Raw genomic sequence first — 24025 nt, 5'->3', positions numbered from 1 at the left:
GTGTATATATATATATATATATATATATGGGATACGGTACAACAGATCACGCGGTCTTTGTACCAAATTGCGTTGGACGACGCTCGTCCATCAGAAACTTATCTATTCCAATTTCATCTACCGCGAGGCGAGACGTGTGTATGTGTTTATATATATATATATATATATATATATATACATGCATATAGGATTAAAATCATTTTAATCGAGGTTTCGGCATCCCGGAGAACGCACACATGTACCGAAACCATATACGCGAATATTACTGTGAATTTCTGGGGAGCCGCTAGGAACATTCACCTGCTCGTTAAGCTAATCAAGCCCAGAAACGAGAGAGGGAGAGAGGATTAAATCGGCTAACACCTGATCGAACTGCAAAGCTTCGCCAGAGTCTCTCCACGGTATAAATATGCAATTTCTATGGCGTCCCATTAATCAAGATTATCTTTCGCTATGTACCCTCCACCCATGCACACTTATACACGGTAAAAATGTCTGAAAAATCGCGCTGTTTCAAGGAGAAAAAAAAAGGTTGAAATTGAAAATATACTACAGTAGTACGCTGACGCTGCGCGCTTTGATTAATATTAGTCTCGTGGTATTGTAGTAGGTTGCATATACATATATATGTATAGTAGGGAAGTGGTAGTTGCGGCAAGAGGACGTTGCTTGGCGTTCTGCAACAAATTGCAGCTGTGAGACTTGTAGATGCACGCGATGTGTACATGTTACATGGCTACAACGCGTTCCCAAAGTTATACGGAAACTCGTGGTGCGTGAAACGCGAGCAAATACAGACTTGCCGTTCGTCAGACCAGCTTAACTTTATTCCTTGGTCCATTCTGGTAATAATACCGAGTAGCGATACTGATAACGCACACACACACACACACACACACATAGGTACATATAAATTGGAGAGTAATCTATAGCACAAGTATACATATATATATATATATATATATACACACGTATATGATAGGAAAAGAGGGGGGGAGGGGGCGATAGGTCGATCGAGGTATAGGGTGGCACGGGCGGCGCCGTCCAATTATCGAAGACTCGTTTAATTTGCAGAGAGATAGTCGCCGGCGCCTGCAGCAACAACTTTTCTCGCGTATAAAAGCGTCAAGAAAATACCGCTCGCGACCTCCTTCTATATATAAAAGCTCTGGTACATTCGAGCTTCCGCTACCACGCTATCCGCGAGAGATCCTGACACACTACCCCTATACACATATATATATACACAAAACACACACACACTTCCGCATATCCGAGATTACTACCGTGCCAAAGTAAATCCTCTTGTCCCCGTTCAACGCTCGTCGAGAAAAACGCAAAACTCGCTTAATGATCGGGACGCGAAGATTTCTGGTGACCCAGTGACGTAAGCACGCGTAATACGTGGAATTTAATGACGGGTGTATAAAGCGAGTGTTGAAAGAAACGTGAAAAGTGGTCTGAGTGGACCGACGATGACACTCGGGGTGCTGCTGCACCCCTCGTCGTCTAGCTACGCTATGCAGTTGGTTCTGTGTGTGTATATAAGTGAAAGAGAGTCTACCGGAAGTGGATAGAGTCTCTTCCGGTGTATATCCATAGTGCACTTAGAAATCTGCCATCCCTAAAGTTTTCAAGCACGAGCTTTGTACATCCCTTGCATGGCGTATACACATGCATGTACATGCATATATATATATATATATATATAGAGGAGGAGCTTCGAGGCTGGGGAGGTTGCGTCAGGCGCAGAATGCGTAAAACAACGCGAATGAATCGCTCGTTCGTTCGCTAATTTCTTGCGAGTTTCCTCGAATTATGGTAATTCCAGGCGTGGAATTAAACTCGCACGCGTTGTTACGTGGAATGAATGGATATGCAAATTAGTGCTTATTTTAGACAAGATTAATTTTGGTGTGATTAGTCGCTTGGCTGCTTTAATATCTCATTGGCACGGAATTGACGAGTAAATGTGGAAATTTCTGAGATATCGTCATAGGTTTCCTCCGGTACGCTGTATAGATTTGTTTAGGAGATGCTGGAGGATGTGGGAGAGGGGGAGGGGGGTGAAAGCTCAGCGAGCGATACTCGCACAAGGTGGCTCTCTCTCTCTCTCTCTCTCCGTATATACATAAAGGCTGAAATTGCGATGGCCAGGCCGAAAATTCCCTCGTGAACAGCCTTCATCTTTCATCCTTTATCCACTTTGGAAGTTCGGCCAGACCTTGGAGTTGGCCAGTTCCTGTTTGAAAGTTAATAAGCCGAGGTGAGGTGAACGATGTCTTTGGGAATTAATAGAAAATATTTTATGGAGGTTGGATGGAAGGGTAGAAAAAAGCGTTGAGCTTTAGATCGGTGGTGATACGTGCCGGGGGTAGATATTGGTCCGCTCTTCGAGTGAGTAAGCTGCTGATATAGCTATAGTTTACTATATAGTATGTGTGTGGTGGGAGGCACAGGGTCTGATGAATAATGAATAACTCGTCGTCGTATCTACCTTCTCTCTCTCTCTCTCTCTCTCTCTCGACAAAGTGGATCTGCCAAGGACGCAAAGCCTCTTGTTTCACCAGGGTCTCCTATATATATGTGTGTGTGTATGTGTGTACACCTTTGAACCCTCCCTGGCATTTTTTATCAACGCCATATCGCTCCACTTTGAAAATCACCATCTAATCGTCGAAATACATTAGCCATCGATCATCCCCGGGACTCTTCGTTCATCGGCTCACTCTCGCGGCTTCGAGTCAATTTGAGAAGCTGATCTGTATAATTGAGCGAAAATAGCGTAGGTAGTAGTCGATAGCGGGAGATCGATCGGCATGGCTGAAGGAGCAAAGTGGCGCGGCGGCGAAGACCGAAAGTGGGCGGGATCACCCTATGGCCTGCAACAGCCGGGGAGTTGCGTGAGCTCCCGATCATCTCTCTCTCTTATATTTTCTTCGTCAAAGGAACCGAGCGAGTCGCGCAGAAGCGTTGAAAAAAATCCCCGCTACTCGCTCGACCGAACAACTTAATTGAAACGTTTAAGCAAACGACGCTAAAGGACTGAGTTACTTATGTCGCGTCTGTGTTGGTGCGCCTCACTTGCAAATTACCCATTGCTGAAAGCTTCCGAAGGCGACGGAGCGTAAACTCGAAGCTTTGCCTATCGAGAACGACCACTCGCCACTCGCTATTGATCGTCCCGGGATCTCGACGCGGAGGAACCGACCGGAGAAGAAAATCACGAGAATCGAAGCCACTCGACGCGAGGAGAACTCTGCCAGTGATTTATATCTATAGTCACTGTATATATAAAGTATACCTGCGAGAAATGGACGATGAAAAGTATTTTTACGCTGGAGCCCCGATAATGGGTCTTACGCCTATGAATGGATAATGCAATTGGGTGGTTTATCGAAGCCGGATACCATTAATCATTTTAGCGCGATATGGAGAAGGAAAGAAAAATATCAACGTCTCGTAACCGATGAATGAAGCTTTTTCGTTACGCGCGATGTTCGTAGTATTTACTATACCTCGGTAAGATTATAAAGTAAAGGCACAGGTGTGTATATATAAGAATCGATCGACGCCGACGCCGACGCCGACTCCGACTCCGACGCCACTGGTTAGCGCGCGATTGATGGCGTCATCGTTTCTACGTTTTACTCCAAAGAATTCCCCCTTTCCAACAACTTGTACTCTTCAATTAAGGAATCAACGGGATATAGTACACGCGTTGCATATATGTTCGCGAGCAAGAACCTCGTCGCGAACGATTTTTATCGCTCTTTGTGACCTCGTTATTTCCAAAATTCTTCCGCCACTGAAATTGGTGCGCGCGGTTTTCTTTCGGACACTCCGCGACCATCATCGAGCAGTGGTAAATATTGGGCTTGGGGAGAGAAAGGCCGTGGGGATAAAAGGGAAGGAAATAGGCGGGGGGCGGGGGGGGGGGGGGGGCTAAATTGGCAGAAATCCACATTCGCGAGGAATTTTCGTGCTCTGAGTATTCTCGTTCGTGGAGCGACAGTATTTTCGAGTGACATATTTTCCAGGTGGGTTCGATCGATTTTTGGTCAACGCTGCATGGGAGAGAGTTCACCTGGCGATGCTATATATCGTAGCGAGCTACGCTATGAAATGTGATGCAATGGCGCAAATGCAACAATAAGTACCATTTCCAGAGATGTATCAGCGTTGGTTGGTTCGATGGAAGTTGGAACGAGTCGATTGCAGGAGCGAAGATCATATTTGGTCTGGCGTGGAAGGAAAACCATGCAAATATCTCTCTCTCTCTCTCCCTTTGATTTATACTATGGAATCCAGGTAGTGAAACTGGATGCACGGCGGCTGGTGACAATGATCGATAGTCGTTTCCGCGTATATCCTCGTGCCTGCAGTATTGCCGCTTTAATTCAACAATGCTGCGATCGCTCGTTTAGATGCCATACAAGCACACTATGGTTTATCCTCGATGTGTTGGTTGAATACTCGCGAGTTATTGTAATTATCACCAAACGTTATACTTATCGAGAGGATTATTATTTTTCTCTGTTAATTCCTAGCGCGAGTAAAGATTTATTCGATCGGAGGCGCAGGAGGAACGAAAGTTGGCACTTGGCAGTAGCAGGTTTAGCCAGTTTAGCATGGACATTAGTGCGTCTGCGTCATTGTAAATTCCGGGAGAAGAACGTAAAAACCTGTAAACATAAACAATCCTCGACTCGAGCTGCCCCGACTGACTCGCAGTGTTTCGAATGCAGCTAGATGGCGTATCTAAGAAAGATGGGGGGAGTAGAGCCAGTCCCCCGTCGAGAATTTGCTGATGCGTCGTTGGCACGAAATTTCTCTTCTGATATCAGCCACTATACTCCTGTAAATCCTGCACTAAAATGTTTCTACAGCGCCATTGTTCGTTTCTCTTAAATTCGTGCTTTAAGGATTTCCTGCGGAAAGTGTAATAAAGTTTGTGTGGAAGACTAATTTATTTTAATCTTTTTTTTTTCACGACTCCCGCTTTTTGACGAGATGGATCACCGCGAGGCAAATAGTTTTTGACGTTTTTGCCGTGGGGAATATACATGGGACGCTGGAGTCTTGCTCCTTGTATGCGAATTCACGCTGCTGTTAGTTGGCGAACTATCGGGGCTAAATGCGGTTTCGGCGCAATTTATTCCCATGCACCGTCGCGGGAGCTGGACAAATCTCAAAACGCAGCTTTGGAATCCATCCGGGTCGAGCTATCGCGTCGGGACAGGTCTTGTCGCTTTGTGACACGTCGCGTCACGTCACGTCACTCGGTAAGCTCGACTGAAAACACGAACCATTGCAGGGAATGAAAATTCGTGGGGAAAAAGAGGCGTGGATGAACTCGTTGCGAATGAAAGTACGATGCCTCGTGATTTATAGCTTGAGACAGCGGATGTTTTTCTACTTATATGATACGTCACGATAATTATAATGCTGTACTATATATGTATATATATATATATATATATATATATATATAGAAATTCAGGACAATCCTGTAACGAAAAAGGTGAAAGCTTTTAGCGGTAAAAGTCTAATGGAAAAACGTTACTGATGAGCAGAGTGTAATTCGGTCCCCACGATGATTGATTTTGCCTGGCGCTTTCAGCGAATACCTGATGACTAATCTTCCAAAATCAACGCAAAAATAATCAACCATTTGTTTTATGCATCCAAATGCAAAGAAGTAGAAGGAGCGCAGGAAATGTTCGACCGTACTATTAAATTATAAACATGCACTTGCATAAAAGGAAAACTAGACACGATAGGTCTTATCGGTTTCAGTTCCACCGAAATCAAATTGAAAGAGAGTAGACATTTTTATTATGGTTGTTAAAAACAAAAGCTGAAAAATGTCGGAGAGCATTTACGACGGCTGTTTAATGCAACGCGAAGCAAAAAAGTTTTATAGATCCATCAAATTGAATCCCCCGACTGTAAGACAGATCAGTCGAGGAAAATGAATTTTAATAAGAAGGAACCAAGCCAGCAGGGAATAATACTGCAGGAGGCTGTGGATTTATTTCAAAGCTTACCTGACATTGAACAAAAGGAATTTTAGGAGGCTTGGAGAGATCCGAATCGCCACTAAAATTCAAACGTCGAGTGCAGGAGAATCCAGGAAGATTGGAGAGGCTAATATATATATAGGATTGTACGAGAGCGGACGTCGATCGTGGAGGGAGGTACAGAATTCTGCCTCCACTAATTGCTCGGCGAATTGCTTTTAATTGACGGCCAGACGTTTTATCAACGATTCTGCTCGTTGTTTACCAGGTGGACCTCTCGAATACACACGGCTATTAAAATAATCTTATTGCAGCAGCCTCTATACTCTCTCCGCGCGCGTATTTAAGACTTTCTTGTTATTCCAACCTCTTTGTCCCTTTATTTTTAAACAAACCGCTCGCGTTTTTGGCGAATGTACGCGTGTTGCACTCAGAATTTGACACGGTCGATACCGCTTAAAAAGCGTGCTTTCGCGTTTCATGCAAATCTTTGTTAGTCTCTGTTGGTTTTGAAAAAACCGCTACGTGCAACCGTGTACATCCTCTCGATAAGCCCAGTAAAACAGATTTGGAAAAATTCATAGAGAGCGCAAGCTCGGCTTACCAGCGGTCTTTATTCCCTTCGGATCCAGAAGCCAGTTTTTCACCGTGAATAAAAGGACGAAAAAGGTCGAGATATAAAAGCCGCTAGAGTTTTTTTCGGTCGGGCCAGAGAAAGCGGCAAATGCGCATTTACATATTGCAAAAATGTAATAAAAGAGCAGCAGAAGCAGCTTTGCTAAACATGACTGACCAAAAGACGCAGCTGCCGCTTTAACCACATATTTGACAGGAGACACGACTGCGATCCACATTTACATATGTACGGGTTTTCATGCATTTCCATCCATTCCGCAGGAACTTATCAAATTGGCGAATACAGCGCAGCGGAGCCAAACGGAAATTCTAAATTCAATTATTTTATTACGCCCATGCACCATGCCTTATTTCGAATAGCGATATTCAAACTATTATTAACGAACTATTTACGTGTAGTGTACGCGAGACAACTATTATTTATCGACTGATAAAACGTTCCAAAGTTTTGTGGCGAGCACAGCGGTTGTATTATTAGTTTATAGACGAAGGATGGCTCGTGCATATATATCGTTTAATCGTTAAGCAGCTTTTCCATCCCAATGGACATTGTTTTTCATTTGTTAAAGCTTTATATCGAATCATCCTCTCTCTCAATAATTATTATTCTCCCTTGGCAAACCGTCCAACGCATCAGCCATGACGAAGATTTCTCTAATTTAGTCTCTCGATGTCAGCTCCTTTAGAGGATTTTGACACTGGACACTGGAATGCGATTGAATAATCTGTCCCATTGATCATGGGCTGTAACGAACGTTGTGGCCGACCATTCGAATGGGATGCGTGTCGATCCTCGGTCCTGTATGACGAGGCTGCAACAGAGATGGTACATGCAACGCTTCTCTCTCTCTCAATATATCATCTATTTGCATAAAAATTTAATACAATCTCTATGACGAGCTTCTTCATAATTCACTAGGATAAAATTTTATTAAATTTTTTAATCAAACCAGCCACGTTTTGTATATATATATATATATATATATTCCAGTTAGTTATCAATTTTAAATATCGTTGCAAGAATGCCCCTCTCTCCCTCCCTCTCCGCTGTCTCTATCATCGATAATCAAATTCCAGCTCATCGAATAAACATAAAGCCTGATGAGATCGTAATATGGCAATCGTGATCTCTCGGACCAAGTGGCTGCAAAAGCTTTTTATGCAATTCATTAATGTCATCGTGAATTATTTTTAGCGATTGATACAGCAGTAGTATATCGGTGGAGGTGGTAGCATCAGCAGAGTGAATGGCGACGGCATAATAAATGGCGATCGGAATAATCGATAAGCGAGCTCCAGCATGCCGAGTCGATATCTCGTAAGCGCACCTGCCAGCTGACTTCGTTTTGTAATCCTCCTGTGTTTCCTCTCCACCCAACGACCCAACTCCGGTTCATCTCACGTGGTGGAATATGTCAAATCCGATGCTGAAGCAGCTTTACTGCGCCGAGCAGATCAACATACCCACGTCTTTCCCCCATATTCTCAAGCAATACGTCAAAGCAGCCATTCGTACCCAGCCATACGATTTGCTAAGATGGACCGCTGCTTATTTTCAAGCTTTGGCCAAAGAAGAGAAACCTCCAGTCAAGGTTTCTTTCATTCATATAATATTCTACTCTACATATTTTCCATCTCGAAGAATGTAACAGTGCCTTAATTTTCGCTCCTTAAATCTAATCTCGTTCCTGTATCGTTTAACCTTATTTCGAGAGATTTTGCGTATTCTGTATTTATATATACATACAGAAGAGATTGGAGTACCCCCCCTTCTCCCACCCCACCGGCATCAGTCCAGGATACCTAAAGATCGTGTTGAACAGATTCGGACACATTGCCACGGTCAGCGTGTGCTCCCTTTATCAACATTGGAAAGGTATGGTTCTGCCCGAGATCACTTTCTATCAGATTCTTCTGCTGGGAGGATTCGTGCACAAGGAGGAATGCGAATTTTACCGATTTTTAGCCATCGCTTGCGGTCTCCTAGGCAACGTAAGATCCAACATAATTTTACATTGAATTTTTCTACCAGGAAATTGAATCCTTGTTCTCCACCTCTTACACGACAGAACCTTCGAGAGACCATGCTGTACATCTGCGAGTTATTGACGGACGAGCCTGAAGGAGGCTCCTCCATGATTCCTCTCGAGGTGTTTTTCAGTCTCTATCAATTTTTGGCCGAGACCGACTGCAGCGGAGTACCACCGTCCATCAGCCAATCGACCCTCGCTCCGTCCGAACCTCCAGCTTCCGGTAGCGAACACTCTCAGCCAGAAACTACGACCCTCCTTCAAAAAGTAATTTATACCTGTGGAATCAAACCCAACTGCTATTATATTTGCAAATTTTTCGCTAGGACTACAAAGCTTCCACTTTAACCGTACCCTCGGTTATTAAAAGCGAAGCACGATCGATACAGGATTCAACGAGCCAGCGAATCAAACCGTCCCGTGAAACTCTCTCCAGCGCTGATCGTGCCTGGAAAACCAATGATATGATATATGGCGTAAACGTATGAATTATTATTATTATCGACAAAAAGGCTTCGAGTGTCAACAAATTGTTAACTCGTGGCGGGTTTTGTCAACAAAATAGATGGGCGAAGTTACGAGTTCCAGTTTGGGCTTCGAGTCGATAGATTCGGCCGAGGGACTTCCATTGGCCAATGATAGATCGTTGTCAATGATGAATGTCCTCAACGTCGACTCGAAATTCGTGCAGGATGATTGGGCAGAGAACTGCGAGCTCGTCGAGGACGACGCGAATCAGGGGGAGGTCTGCGAGTGTCTCGAGTGGGTCGAAGGAAGTGACGAGTCTTCGGCAACCACTGTACCACTTCCGGATCCTCTCAGGCAGTTCCGATTGAAGATGGAAGAAGAGATACGAGCTGGTCGACTAGAAATCACTTGGAAATTTGACGGTATCGGACCTGTGGTGGATTCTCAAAAAATCAACCAGGTTTACGATTGGCTGAAAGAGTGCTCGGAACGTCAAGCGGGTCACGTGGGGCCCAGAAATCTTAGACATTACCTTTGTCCGGATCTCGAGTGATGATTGTAACGATCAGGAGGAAGTAGGCCATGCTTCGAGGGTTTAATAAAAGAAGTTTAAAAATTGCCTGGAAAGTTAGAGCTATTGGAACTGTGGTATGGTCTACGAAAAAATTGCTACAAGGTTTACGACTGGCTTAAGGAAAGCCTTAAATGTCGGACGGGTCACGCGAGGTCCAGGAATGTTCAACGTTACTCTCTTATCTCGAGTGACGATTATAACGAGCAACGGAAAATGGACCACGTTTGGTAAGTTTTGCAAAAGAAAGTTATAAAAATCGTTTGGAAAATTGACGGTACAGAAACAATGGTAGAGCGTATAGAACAAAATCGAGCAGATTTACGATTGCGGCTGAAGGAATGCTCGACGCGCCATGTGGGATCCAGGAATAGGCCACGTTTCGCAGGTTTAATAAAAGCAGTTTAAAAATCGCTTGGAAAATCGACGGTACGAGAACAGTTGCAGCATATAACAAAATCAAACAGTTTTACGATGGGTCGAAGGAATGCTCGATATGCCACGTGGGGCCCTGGAATCGGCCACGTTTCGCAGGTGTAATAAAAGGAGCTTAAAATTCGCTTGGAAAATTGACAATATGGGAACAATGGTGTAGCATACGAAAAATTAACCACGTTTACGATTGGCCGAAGGAATAAACATGAAAAGCGGGTCACGCAGGGCCCGAAATCTCGTTACCTTTGTTCCGATCTCGAGTGACGATTGCAGCGTGTAACAGGAAGTATAGGTCACGCTTGGCAGGTTTAACAAAAGAAGTTTTCGGATAGTGCTCGTTATAAGGTAATCTTCCAGTATCCTAATCACTCCGAGCATGATAATTACAGTCGGAGGCATTCTCTGCTTGCAACACACGTGCCCAATGTTTATCTTTTCGGTGCAACAACAGCGTCCCGTCGTGCATGGGCCACCGTTTGAAAAAGTCCTCGAGACCCTCCGGGCTTCGATCGATTAGATAAGGACAATCGGTAGCTCATTAAAATACCAGTTCTCTTCCTTATAAATAACAGACTTTTCGGCAGTGCTCTCTCATAACGTAAAAACTAGAAGCTCGAGTTACCATCAGCGCAAACTCTCCCGAGGAATCATTGTTGTTCCTTTTTTGCATATTGCATGCGAAAACGATTAGATAATAAAACAATCTGGCAGAAGCGAAGGACTTTTCTTGCGCAGAGTTTGTTCGGTGTTGCAAATGGAAAAACGAAACGCACATCCGCCGAGACTGTCCTGACGACCGGTGTGTGTGTGTGTGTGTGTGTTCGGTGTTTGCCTCGGGTACTCCCTCTGTGTCGAAGGTGTCGTTTACCCAAAGTGTCCGAAGGTGTGCAACCGAAAGATTAGGCGTGTGATTGGAAAAAAGTCAACAAAGTCGAATATTATCGTGGCTGAAATTATTGATTCTTTCTGCGAAAGCAAACGCGTGTCTTATCGCGTTTAATTGTTTGCTATAGAACGGGAGGAGAGACGATTGTGTACAGATAAAAGTATAAACTTGAATTCCTCGGTGAGCGTTAGTTGGCAAAAGGTGTGAGCAGAGGAGAGCGTTAAAATGATCGGTTATACCAGGAGTTGTCACTGGATCTGCTTCTGGACGATTTTGGCCTTCGGTGGCAGCTTTGCGGCCTCGAATATTCGGCCAGACTTCTCGGATTTCAGTTTGTCCGATGAGACCATCGGTGACGATATATTGACCAGGGGCTCCGAGGGTTTCAAGATCATTTTCCCAGGTGAGAATCGCTTCTCTCGCCCCAATTTTCCAATTGCAACTCTCCTTACCGTTTTCGCAGGGACCAAATGGTGCGGAAGTGGCGATATCGCTGCGAATTACGAGGATCTCGGCAGGTTCACCGAAACGGACGCCTGTTGCCGCGAACACGACCACTGCGACGACATCATAGACGCCAAGGAAACCAAGCATAACTTGACTAATCCAGATTTTCATACGAGGTTTTCAACCACTTCTCTCTCGTACCACCACCCAACCTCATACGCTCTCGTTAATTTCCATCATTACCGTACTTAACCACCTTCTCCGAGCCATTGATACATATGCTGTCCAATTTCCAAACAAACGAACGAGTCAGTAAATTCAGCATCGCATTATGCCGCGTCATGCTAAAAAGTTACTCGCAATTTCCGAGCTATAAATTCCGATAGCTTAGTTTTTATAATGCGACGTGCTTGATAACGCGACTAATAAAAAAGCAGAGTTTAACGTTTTTATTATATATAGGCAAACGGTTCTTATGAAAATTCAGAGGTTGGAGAAAGTAAAATTAACATTTTTATAATTATTCGCAAGTGTTTGCTAAAAGCGACACTGTTGATAGGAGATTTTATCTCGAACGTGCAATTTTTTTCTGGTTTGGTCCCTCGTACACTTTCCATCTCCCTTTAATATTTTCCTTTGAACAGATTAGAGTGCTCCTGCGATGAAAAGTTCTACGATTGCCTGCACCGCTCGGGTGACAAAGCAGCGAACAAAGTGGGCTTCTTGTACTTCAGTCTACTGAACACTCAATGTTTTCGGAAAGACTACCCAATCGTGAAATGCAAAACTTCAACATCGTGAGTAGATATTCTGGCGGGCTGTACGGTGTCCCGGGGGAAATTATTTTTTAAGCGTTGAGCGTTAATTTTCGACAGATACCTACGACGATGCTTGGAGTACGAGTTGAACGAAAGGCAACCAAAAGTCTATCAATGGTTCGATGTTCCTCCGTACTCGCGAACCAAGTCTCCCCCAACGAATAATACTAACGAAGAGTACCCCTATCTGCACACACCGAGTGGATTCGAGGCTTGAAAATGATTAAATAAATATAGACATAATTGTGTATCGTTTAAAATAAATAAATAACTGTTAAGATTATTCCTGTTGTTACTTACCTCTCCCAATGTATACATACGACTACAGGTCTATCTACAACAAAGGTCGTGTTTTGTTGATATAACGCAAAGAGGTTTTTATCGAGCAGTGAGATTGCAGGTGGTTGCAGGTTGAGAACTGATAATGAAACTGGAAGGGTGAAACATTAAGAAGGGAGATAAAGGTGAAGTTTTGATAGCTCGCATTTTGCAGTTTTCGAACGTATACCATGGAAGACTTTCCATTGCCAGCGGCTCCCGTTTAGTCGGGGATTTTCCGACCAAATTTATGTGGATCTCCAGCGCAGACTCCGATTTATCGCACACCGTTTACCCCCACCAGAATTCTCTTCCCTTCCACCCTCTCCCTCCTAGCTTGGATTGACAATTACCGATCCATTTGTGCATTGAAATAGTAAATCTTCCCTCAACGAGCTTTGGCTTTCGAGCTGGGCACGCTGCTTGGTCCCAGGATTAAGAAGGAGATCGGGTTTGCCAAAGGATCCATTAGTCAGTCATTATCGTCCATTTGTCTATGCCAATCGAAAGTTTACTTCCGGACTTTGCCCAGCATTCCTTCGGGATATTCTCTCTCTCTCTATATATATACACATACTAGAGAATTATTGACAAACTGTCCATTTCCGAAGCATGGGTCTTACTCCGTACCGCCCCGCTTACAACTGCATCTTGCAGCAAATGAAATTTCGCAACTACACATACAATATATATATATATACACAATATAAATTTGAATCGAAGTTCCTCGTGATACTGATGAAATTGCGTCGTTTTGCTTTCAGATGTTGCGGCTTCGGTGGAGGTGCACTTCGAGAACAAAGATGGAGGCTTCTTTCTGAAGCACACCCCCAAGCAATTCTATCCTGGTAGGATGGACACGCTCGGGGGCGGTGGTTTCGGGGGAGGACCAGGAGGACCGTCCAGTGACGTCACCGGAAGTCTTCCATCCCAAGCAGGAGGCTCGATATTGTCGATAGACAAATTCACGGTGTTTCAGACGAGCGAGCCTGTATCGGTGAGGGCGACTTATGGTCCGTTCAGTACGAAACAGACGGTACCGGCTCGTTACATAGTGCCGGATCCACTGGATGCTCTACCAGGACCGGAAGTCCGCAAGAATCTGACGGCGGCGACGCTGCTGGACGCGCAAGAATTGGGTGCGAGGCATTTGGACATGTCGGCTCATTTGGTGGTGGACAGTGTACCGAGGGATTCACCGGTCCTCAGAGTGCTGTTCCACGCGGGGAGCGAAGCAGGTGGGAGGAGGCAGGTGCTCCTGGCGCGGCACCAGAGGGTCTGCGTGGTGCTTCATGCCACGTTGGCTGCCCCCCTGCGCAGCAACGTTGCCAGAAGCAACGCGAGAAACGGATATTCCCCGTCTACGTACTCTTCATCCTCCTCCTCGTCCTCCTCCTCGTCCTCGACGACCTCGTCCAATACCTTGACGGCTGCGTGTAGCCCCGACGGGGAGAACGGTGTCTGCCTCGCTCAAATCACCATCCCTGCCGACTGGTGGGCACCCCTACCCCCACCGGATGCCTCTGGTCGAGTCAAAGTCGCGAAAACCTTGCCCAGAAAAGTTCAAGTGGCATACTCCGTGCTGGAGCCGAGGACCGAGGACTCTGGAGGAACTGGTGGTGATGCCAGTTCCGGAAGTGGCTTCTGCAGGCCCAGAGTTCAAATCCAACCGGTCACCCCGTTGGGCCAGGTACCTTTGGCCCCGTATCGCTCGGATTACAAAGAGCTCAAGGTCGACGACCAATTAACCCTGCTTGTCCCTCATGGTCCACTTTACCCAAGATCCAGGCTTCACGTACCGGCATTTCTTCATCTTTCCAAGGATTCTGACAACACGGGACCTCCCGTCGTTGCGGTTTACCTTAGGTAAATATATATATATATATATATATATTTATATACTAATTTATATTCCAACCATTCTGCATTCCATTCTCAACGGTCTTTCCATTATCGAGTTGATGATTCTCTCTTCTCCTCTTAATTTATTCCAACATTATTCATTTTCTGCTTATTCTTTTAAGCTCTTGCGTTTTTCTTTCCCTCTTTAATAATTCCAATGTAGATTATTTCGGTCGAACTGGACTCGAGCTCTCATCAGAATTTCTGCCAATTAGTCATTAGTCATTTAGTGGACTTTGTGATATTATTTAATGATGCATAACAAATTGAGACGTTGAATTTAATTTGCTATGAAAGGCTAGCTTTTATTTTTGTAGTTTATTGTAGTGTCACTTCTAAAAGGAAATAAGTCTGTAATGGAGTAGGGAAATGAATTGAAACAACCGATACTACGGATTCAGGCAAGTAGTCTTTAACTAAGTGGAGGATTCGAATGATCGATCAAAGTTTCGAATAGCGTTGAGTGGTAAATGGAGAAAAATATTGGTTTTATGCTTTAAAAGAGGAGAGACTCGACATTTTATACGTTATTTTCTCTTCTCATGAAACGATATATTCAACAATACTTTTTAGTTGTCAAATTGATTTGGTATCAATGTTCGTAAATGGCGTCTGTATTTTTGAGATTTTACCATCAGAAATTAAAGCTGCTACACTTTAGAGATATTTTTTCTCGACTTTTTCTAACTGCCCGTGTATACCGTCCCCTTGTCTATCAATATAAAGTTGGGCTCAAGGCAATGCATCAAGAGTAACTTTTCATTTACATTATAATAATAACATCCATATTTATATCGTATTGTATCAGACAAAAAAAAATGTTAATAAGAAAAAGAATTTTTACTATTCCTTAAGTGTAAATTCAACTTGAATTTGACATCTTATTTGTTGGTATCTGCTATTTTTTTAGGAAGTTTTATATCATTCTATATACAACAACAAGAGTTTTTACATGTTTTTAGCAATGGTCATGTTGTACCTGAGTTTGAAAAGACATTTAAAAACAAAACTAACTTCTATTATGCCCGGTTTTAACAAAAAAACGATAGCATATTTGCTACTTTTATGATGCAGGAGTCTACAAAAAATACTAGTCGATATTGTTCAATGCCCGAACATTTTTCTTGATAATGTCAGTTGAGTCCACCAACCTCTGTTACATAAATACTTAAAAACTTATTTTTAATTTTACCGTGGTCGACACAAAGTTAGAACTTGGAACAATATCTTCAGGGCATCCAGTACTATCGATTGGCATTTCCTATTAGCATCCTGTACCTAAAAACGAGAGATGCTAGGGTTCAAATGTTAAAAATAAGCATCGGGGTAGTTCCGTTTTAAAATACAATTTCGATCTGGAGGAAAACAGGACTATTGTTAAAAATAGCATAAAGCTGTAGAACAATTCGAAAACATCCATAACAGTATTTTTTCAAGATATGCTGGGATTTTTAGTGGAAGGTAGCATCTCTTTTTTTGACATTGATTTTCTGTGCAATGGAAAAAAGAAAACCATTGCTGTGAAAATATCACGAAACTGTGGAATTATTGCGAATGCTAGAAGAATTTAAAAAGAAATGAGAGATACTTGTAGTTGGGATGCAGCATCACACTGGTCTCCTTTCCACGTCATTTTTTCCTTTAATAACGATAAAAAGAGGGAGACCGTCCGTCGGGCTGTGCCGAGCAAGATTAATTGACTCGCTAAACGTGCGGGTACCAGCTGTACGTGCGGGATACAGAAGTCGGACGAATTAATTATTTCGCGGACCGAACAAGATGCTCTTTCTTCGCCTAGTTCATGCCGACCGCTTTAATGGAAAACAGAAATTCCACCGTCGTGGTTCTCTGAATATTCATTTAATCCTACGTACTCTCGCGCCAACTTCCACTTGACGGATTCAACTCACTCCATTTTATCCTGAAACGTGTACAAATCATTTTTCATCGCATCAGAACCAGATCTTTCACAAGAGCGAGCGAAATTTCGCCTCATTTCCATGACGCTCGTGATAATTGATTAATTCTTATACAAACATCATTTGCGCCTTCCGATCGGCCGCTTTTTAAGAGGGATGTAAACCACGTGACAGAATTTATCATAGCGTCCCGCATGCAAAGAAAATTATATATATAAAAAGTATGGAATGAGACATCGCGAAATATCTTCGCATTCTTCGCGTGACTTTGCCACCGTAATGGCGGCAAGACGCGAGACGATAGATATAATCGCGGGGAAGAGACGAGAGTCTCAACTGTTATAAATTATCCTCTAAAACAACCTCTCTTTCTGTTCGTTCTAAATTGCTGATCACGCTGAAAGTTGAAATGCCGCATAAAATTTTAGATCTCGATCCCTGAAGAATGATTGATGCGAGTGAAAAATTTTAATGTCTCGTAAAAGTTTTTTTGATTAGTACACGTTTTATCCTATCTATACCGTTCGCTCGTTGTAATGAAATTTTAATTATTCCTTCGATAAACGTAAAAATACAACCGGCATATAAAATTAGGTCAGACAAGTTTATTCGCTTGGTTCTTTTTTTTCTTTATATTTTTCTATGTTTGAAAGGAATTACATTAATCGGGGTAAAAGGTCGCGAGATTTTTAGTAAACTGGCGAGGAAATGGTTTATGTGAGTTACCGCGTTGGTCTGGCTTATCGCAACGAATGGGCTGACGAAGAAAAACAGACGGACTTGGGGAAAATCCAATAGGATAGAAACACACTTGTGTAATATTCTATATACATATACTAGACGTATGTATGCATATACATATAGAGGGATAGTAGAAACTGCCTCGAGAATCGAATCCGATAATTGAAGATAATAGGTAGGGAGGGGAAAACAGTTGTTTGATGAGAGGCGTAAAATCCCATTATCCCAAGGGATTCGGAGTACGATCGCTGTTTCCACCTTTGACCAGATGCTCTCGCAAGCAAATCTTGCTTCTCCGATTCCGACATTACGCGAACTGATCATTGTGCGAATATATGCATTGGTTTTTATTTATTTAGTAGCGCGTGGATAAAAACTACGATTAGAGAGAAACGATGTATATTATATATATATGTATGTATAGGAGATGGAAAAGTTGATCTAAAAAGAGGATTTAAACACAGCTAACTCCAGTAATTTCCAACAGTTTTCCATTTTTTCTTATGTACAAGTATTCTCACATTTACAAAAGATTCAACATAGTTATTTTTGCATATTTCTAGGGCACGAGTAAAGTCAGGCGTGAGGATTTTGGATGCTTCGTCGAGTAATCCAGATTGGTTGGTAGAGTCGGAGATTAAAGCGAAGAATACTGCTGCTACTTTTACCGCAAGACGCAAGGAAAACCTACCACGATCGTCTGACGTGTGAGTATTTTATGTCAGTTTATTAATATTTATTCTGGACTCTTCGCGTCAGTTATAAAATTTTCCTATTGTAGAATATGGAGTATTGGTAAATCGACCATTCGTCAGGATAATTTTATTAACATTTAATATCCTCCACCATGGTGGCCATTCCCGAATCCTCCGTTGCCACCATGTCCTCCATGTTGACCAGGTCCAAATCCTCCGTGTCCGCCATGCTGTCCTTGGTGCCCGTATCCTCCTTGGCCACCGTGACCACCATGCTGTCCAGATCCTCCTCCGTGTCCTCCATGATGTCCACCCTGTTGTCCGAATCCTCCGTGTCCTCCTTGATGACCTTGTCCGAATCCTCCTTGACCACCGTAGCCACCATGTTGATCGTATTCGGCTGAACGCTTATACCTTACATATTCCCCTTGTCCACCATGATGACCTTGCTGATCGTATCCTCCTTGTCCACCATGATGACCTTGCTGACCGAATCCTCCTTGTCCACCATGATGACCTTGCTGATCGTATCCTCCTTGTCCACCATGATGACCTTGCTGACCGAATCCTCCTTGTCCACCATGATGACCTTGCTGATCGTATCCTCCTTGTCCACCATGATGACCTTGCTGATCGTATCCTCCCTGTCCACCGTGGTAACCTTGCTGATCGTATCCTCCATGTCCACCATGATGACCTTGCTGACCATATCCTCCTTGTCCACCATGATGACCTTGCTGACCATATCCTCCTTGTCCACCATGATGACCTTGCTGATTATATCCTCCATGTCCACCGTGATGCCCTTGCTGACCGTGGCCACCATGTCCTCCGTGACCACCACCGTGTTCTTCGGAGGACGAGTAACCTCCATATTCATCATTGTCATCTTCCGCCTCTCGCTTTCTTCTAGCTTGAGCAGTTTCCTCAGTTTTCGGCTGCTTATCCTTCTGCTCCTCCGATGAAGACTTACTCGAGGTATTCTGATCATCGTCATCGGCTAAGCGCCTCTTTCTCTCCTGCTTGTCGTGCTCACTGTGTCCACAATGGTCACTGTGTCCTTCGTGTCCCTCGTGTCCTTTATGTCCCTCGTGTCCTCCGTGGCTCTCGTGTCCCTCGTGTCCCTTGTGACCCTCGTGATTCCCGTGCTCATCATTTTCCGTATTACGCTTCCTTCTAGCTTGGGCAACCACGTCCGTCTGTGGTTTATTCTCTTGCTCCTCCGAGGATGATTTACTCTTAGGATCAGCTTGATCATCCCCTTTATCATTCTTAGCTACCCCCTCTTTCTGCTCTTCGGAAGAGGATTTATCATTTTCCGCTAATCGCTTCTTTCTTTCTTCCGAAGATGAGGAGGAAGACGAGGAAGAAGAAGATGAACTCGACGAGGATGAATCATCCTTCTTTTTCTTTTTATCTTTATTGTCATCATCATCATCGTCGTCGTCGTCGCTATTACCTTTGTGTTTCTTAGATTTACATTTCACACGTTCCTTGCCTTTCTTACACTCAGTTTTTATCGAATTTTTCTTATCACCCTTGTCGTCGTTGTCATCGTCGTCGTCGTCGTCGCTATCACAGCCGCATTCGTCGCTGTCATCGTCATTCTTATCATCTTTATTTTTTTTACCACACTTTCGGACAGATCGGACGTCCCTCCGATGATCCTGATCCACTTGACAGTCCACCTCATCCACTCCCAATTGCAATTTTTCCTTCGGGACTACCTCATCTCGCTTATCGCTCAATTTCTCTTCAAGGTTCAGGGAATCCTTCTGGTATATTCTTGCCGATAGCGCATGTGGAGTCGGTTCGCGCACGTAATCATTCACTTGTTGGGAGGGGCCTTCAGTTTCGCTAACGGATACTCGTTTATCAAGCGGAAGCGACTGGGCGGCCAGGAAGAGGCCACAAAGGAGAATGGCGGAAACTGCCAAAAGACCAACGTGAACTCGCGTCATTGCTTCTCCAGTGATTACTGCTAACTGTTCACTGTAGCTGGGCATTTCAGCTGGTTTATATAGCGGTTGCGTAAAAATGTATCGTGGACCCTGGGCTTATCATTGGATGCTCGTAACCCCGACTGGTACAGATCAAGAACATTGCCGCTGTTATCTCTGGTGACCCCGAGGCACACTTGTTCATCTACTTTCTACGAAAATCAAATTCCTGCTGATCTTGCAGATTGACCTGCTGCTCTGCAATTACATGTATACACACACAAACCATCGTTTTATTTACACAGTCACTTTCAACTTTTCCTCCTTACGAACCGATAATCTTCTCGCAAGATAATCGCCAGTGTGAGAAAAATGAGGCTGAAAAATGATCCTGGCAAATATTTGTGATTACATGTATATATGTGCGAGTGGATCGCGATAAATCAGTCGGCGAATAACCAACGACTTTTCTGGATAAAGTTATCACGGTCTCCGTTTGGAATCACGTATGTTTAAGGATGTCTTTGTGTATTTTTGTTAAAGTTCCGCTCACGTCTTGGACTTTTCACGAGGAATTACGTAGAGCAATGTGGAAGTTGAGTGGAGTAGCGTCGTTTCCGGCACAGGTTCGCCTCGCGTTACAGTATCGACTGGAGTGGAAGCTAAACACGCGACCTACATTGAGCCAAAGTCTTATACTTACAGCGTGTCGCGCGCTGTGCTTTACACCTTATTGCACCTACTATCTCGATGGCTCTCCCTGTAAAGCTTATCGCTTTCGGATTTTCCGCTACTCCATTTGGACTCGTATATATATATATATATATATATATCGTGCGTTACAGAGCAAGTAGCTTTGCCATTTCTACTTCATCCCCCAATTGATGAAAATAACCGAGTGTATCTCACTCTTCTCCCATGGTCGAGTCGTTGGAAAGTATTGTTGAAACGATCGAATCCTTTTTACAGATCAGCCGAGGAGATACTGACGATGCTACTGGAGGCCAGCGAGGAAGGTCTGAGCGGAAACTACGACGAGGGCCGCATTGTGGTGAGCGTCCGTTACTCGCTCGAGGGCGAGGAAGAGGAATACGAATCCAGGATAGCCGGCATGAACCAGTTGCAGCAACGATTGCAACAGCGTCAGCTACAACATCACCATCACCATAAAACCGCAGAGATCGTCACGAAGAAGAGGCTTCAGGCTTGCATGAAAATTCAGAAGGACGACATCCAAGCTGTTCTGCCGATATCAAAGGTTAGAAGGAGCCAGGCCCCGGCACTTTCTTCCTCCTCCACTTCCTCCCATCGCATCGATTCCCATCGTCTTCGGGGAATCCTGCGAAAACCATTGCAGTAGCGAAAATCTCTCGAATAACTCGGATATTATCCTCAGCGTTCTCCCTGCGTTTATCGTTCCATTTCGCTGGGCCCTCCGAGAAACATTCCAGGGTGAATGTCTGTTGCCGGTAGAAATTCGTTTACTCGTGCATCGGATGGAGAGAGGAGGGTAGTCTATGTATATTGGCAGAGTACCGAGTTGGCTGATACGCAGGCAAAAATTCCGCAGGATTCGAGTGAGAAATCTGATAGCGGATGATGATAGTTATAGATGTCGTAAAGCGCGAATACTGGCTGATAAAAGCACTTTAGGAATGGGCGTGGTCGCACGTGACTTGCCCCCCCCCCCCTCCCCCTGTATAAAGACGCAAATGGCGCTTTTGCCTCTTCCGTTTCTACTTGTGCCAAGTCCCTCGAGAAATCTTGCAGAAATTATACTCGTGGCAATTAGGCTTGTTAGGGAGTTTCCTTCAAAGGGAAAATTGTTAGGAGGGCTGCAGGGATTAGAGGAGTCGTCGATTCTTCGGGGCTCGGCGTCGAAAGAAAATGTCAGATTGTCGAGGTGTTTGTATTCGCTGGAGGAACGTCAGAATCGTGCTAAGAATTTGTACGATGGATTCTTGTGGTTGTGCTGCTTGGGAAAAGCATGGTAAGCTCCACAATAGCTTCGCACATGGTTTTTCGTGAATGGTGAACGGTGAACGATTTTCAACCATTCTCGACGGATCTGGAAAGGACCGGAAGTCCGCGTGCTCTATGTTTGGCATTCTCGGGAGGGAAGGATGGAGGGCGGGAGGAAGAGGGGAGGGGGAGGAAAAGAAAGAAAGAAAGAATCTGCTAAGTTGGACGATAACCGCCCTCCGAGCACGATCGATACCCCGCCACTACGTGCACCTTCGCCAACATTCCTAACAACGACGAGAATCTTCTTTTGCTTCCACCAGCAGTAACGGTCAATAACAGCTGTGCGCTCCTTTTTCTCTCCCCAATCTCGAGGAAACAAAAGGCGAGCTCGGTTGACGAAAAATTTCTTTCCTCGGTTTGCGTCGAGACGGCCAAACTGCGAGGAATATTTTTCAATTGGAGAAATTCGCAACAGGTTGTTCATTCTCATTGCGATATCGCGCTGCATCTTGATGGGGGTGCAGGAGGGAAGGGCCGGTGATTGGGGGAGCATTGTTCCAGCTGCCTCTAGCGAAGAGACAGACGTTCGTCGGATTAAAAGGAGAAAGAAGATTGGCGCTAGCGTGGAAGATCGAGCGAAACTTTCTTTTCCCCGTAGCCAATCTCCGGTCTCTCCTGCAGAATTTCTAGAATTTCAGAATTAACTGCATTTTTGAAATGGCGCCGAGAACCGAGCGTAAGGTGGTGGAATCGGGGTGGCGGAGGGGGGTGGCCATAAGACGAGATGGAGGATCGGAGGATGGCGAAAGGCTAGAGAAGTTTTACGAGGCGGTAGAGGCTAATCCTCCCTTTAATCATAAATTAGATTTCCCGACAGTTTCTTTGGCTCGCCTCGCCTTTGCCCCTGGCGTTAAATTAGAATAAAGGAAATTAAATCAAGTCGGTATAAAAATTCTATGGCGCTGGATGATCGATCCTTCTCCCCCGAAGAGATAGCTTTCCACGTATATACCGTTCACCCATCGCCATCGTCCTTTTGAAACATCGTAAACTCCTTAAAAGGGGGTATTTGATAAGAAGGAGAAAGACTCTAAATTATTTTCTCAACTGATATTAATCGTTCGAATTTTTATCGTGCTTCTCTCCGTTGTTACGATAGGACAAAATTGATAAGAAAATACGCCAACTTTTGACGTAGTGGCTCGGCAATCGATGGTAACGCGCGCGCGCACACACACACACACGCGCGCGCGAATAACGCGTATACACAGAGGACTACAGAGATGGAGCAAAGCAAAAATTTCGCGCGCCAGCGAACAATCTACGATCCGAGGAGGCTTTAAAGGGAAAAAAGGAAGGGTGGAACGGTGTGAAAACTCTCTAAGGAGAAAAATGGAAAAATAGAGAGCGAGTTGGAAAGAAAAAGGAGAAAAGGATAATACCTAAACACAGAAGTAAACGTCGTCGCAAGACCTCATCCCGAACCCACTCTCTCTCTCTCTCTCTCTTTCCCTCTTTTATCCTTCAGCCGCGTGCGAGGCTGATATTTTTCTTTGAGAAAGGCATGTAGCATCGCGATAAAACCGATATGGCCTGAGAGACAATAACGCCTCAACCCCATCTTTTTTCTCTTAAACCAGGCGACAATTTAATTGATTCTCAAACTATTTTCGACGAAACATTCTTTAACGCTGCCAGCCATTATCTTCATCCCCGTTAAAGCTCGTTAAAGCGTCCTACTCTTATCTCTAATAATTCAACCGTTAAACGAGCCAAAAAAGTGGAGTTTCTTTTATCTTTCTGCAATTATCAAAGGATGAGAATCGAGCTAAGAGAGCCTTTTCAGTTATAGAGAGCTTTTGTTGGTAAACTTAATGGCGTCTAAACATCGTTAAAACGGAGTTGGCATATTCTATTTCTGTACACGATTGTGTAATTCATGTTTAGCAACGATGTTGTACTCGAAGAGCACTGATAAAATATTAATGCCTTTGCTGTCCACTTCTAGCGTACGATACGTTATGTAATCACTCATCGGTGTATCAGTGTACAATTTTAAATATAACACTGGAGAACGTTTTGGGTAATCAATATAATCATACTATATTAAAGTGTGTGTCCTTTGCTTCATGTATCTTATATATATATATATATATATATATATTCTCGTTGCTCTTTTACCTTCATCCCCCTCCCTTTTCCATCCAACCTGCTCGTCTTTTGAATCGATG

The 24025-nt window shown here is 44.1% G+C and overlaps 3 protein-coding genes across 3 annotated transcripts in view; all 3 read left to right on the top strand.

Annotated features, from left to right (window-relative positions):
* Positions 1-24025, top strand: part of dtn (transmembrane protein 132C dtn) — a 45275-nt gene that overhangs the window by 13068 nt on the left and 8182 nt on the right. The window contains exons 2-4 of the mRNA XM_066747327.1: positions 13397-14498; positions 17758-17901; positions 20799-21087. Of these exons, the coding sequence (XP_066603424.1) occupies positions 13397-14498; positions 17758-17901; positions 20799-21087 (1535 nt within the window). The remainder of the gene's footprint in view (positions 1-13396; positions 14499-17757; positions 17902-20798; positions 21088-24025) is intronic.
* On the top strand, positions 8865-10731 carry LOC136785952 (uncharacterized). The gene is made up of 2 exons (XM_066747335.1): positions 8865-9171; positions 9255-10731. The coding sequence occupies exons 1-2, from the start codon at positions 9154-9156 to the stop codon at positions 9708-9710; spliced, it is 474 nt and encodes a 157-aa protein (XP_066603432.1). The 5' UTR covers positions 8865-9153; the 3' UTR covers positions 9711-10731.
* On the top strand, positions 10951-12570 carry LOC136785950 (phospholipase A2-like). The gene is made up of 4 exons (XM_066747333.1): positions 10951-11452; positions 11513-11672; positions 12141-12293; positions 12372-12570. The coding sequence occupies exons 1-4, from the start codon at positions 11275-11277 to the stop codon at positions 12529-12531; spliced, it is 651 nt and encodes a 216-aa protein (XP_066603430.1). The 5' UTR covers positions 10951-11274; the 3' UTR covers positions 12532-12570.

This window comes from Prorops nasuta, unplaced genomic scaffold (assembly GCF_024137725.1).
Source record: "Prorops nasuta isolate Cenicafe-Biocafe unplaced genomic scaffold, Cenicafe_Pnas_1.2 PNAS00003, whole genome shotgun sequence".
Classification (NCBI taxonomy): domain Eukaryota; kingdom Metazoa; phylum Arthropoda; class Insecta; order Hymenoptera; family Bethylidae; genus Prorops; species Prorops nasuta.
This window is presented reverse-complemented; position numbering and strand designations above follow the sequence as displayed.

What these genes read in the sequence shown, in the direction of transcription:
- LOC136785950 (XM_066747333.1), top strand. Translation starts at nt 11,275, where the DNA reads ATGATCGGTTATACCAGGAGTTGTCACTGGATCTGCTTCTGGACGATT. An exon ending in TTTCAAGATCATTTTCCCAG is followed by an intron (nt 11,453 to 11,512) that starts GTGAGAATCGCT and finishes CCGTTTTCGCAG; the next exon opens with GGACCAAATGGTGCGGAAGT. An exon ending in AAATGCAAAACTTCAACATC is followed by an intron (nt 12,294 to 12,371) that starts GTGAGTAGATAT and finishes AATTTTCGACAG; the next exon opens with ATACCTACGACGATGCTTGG.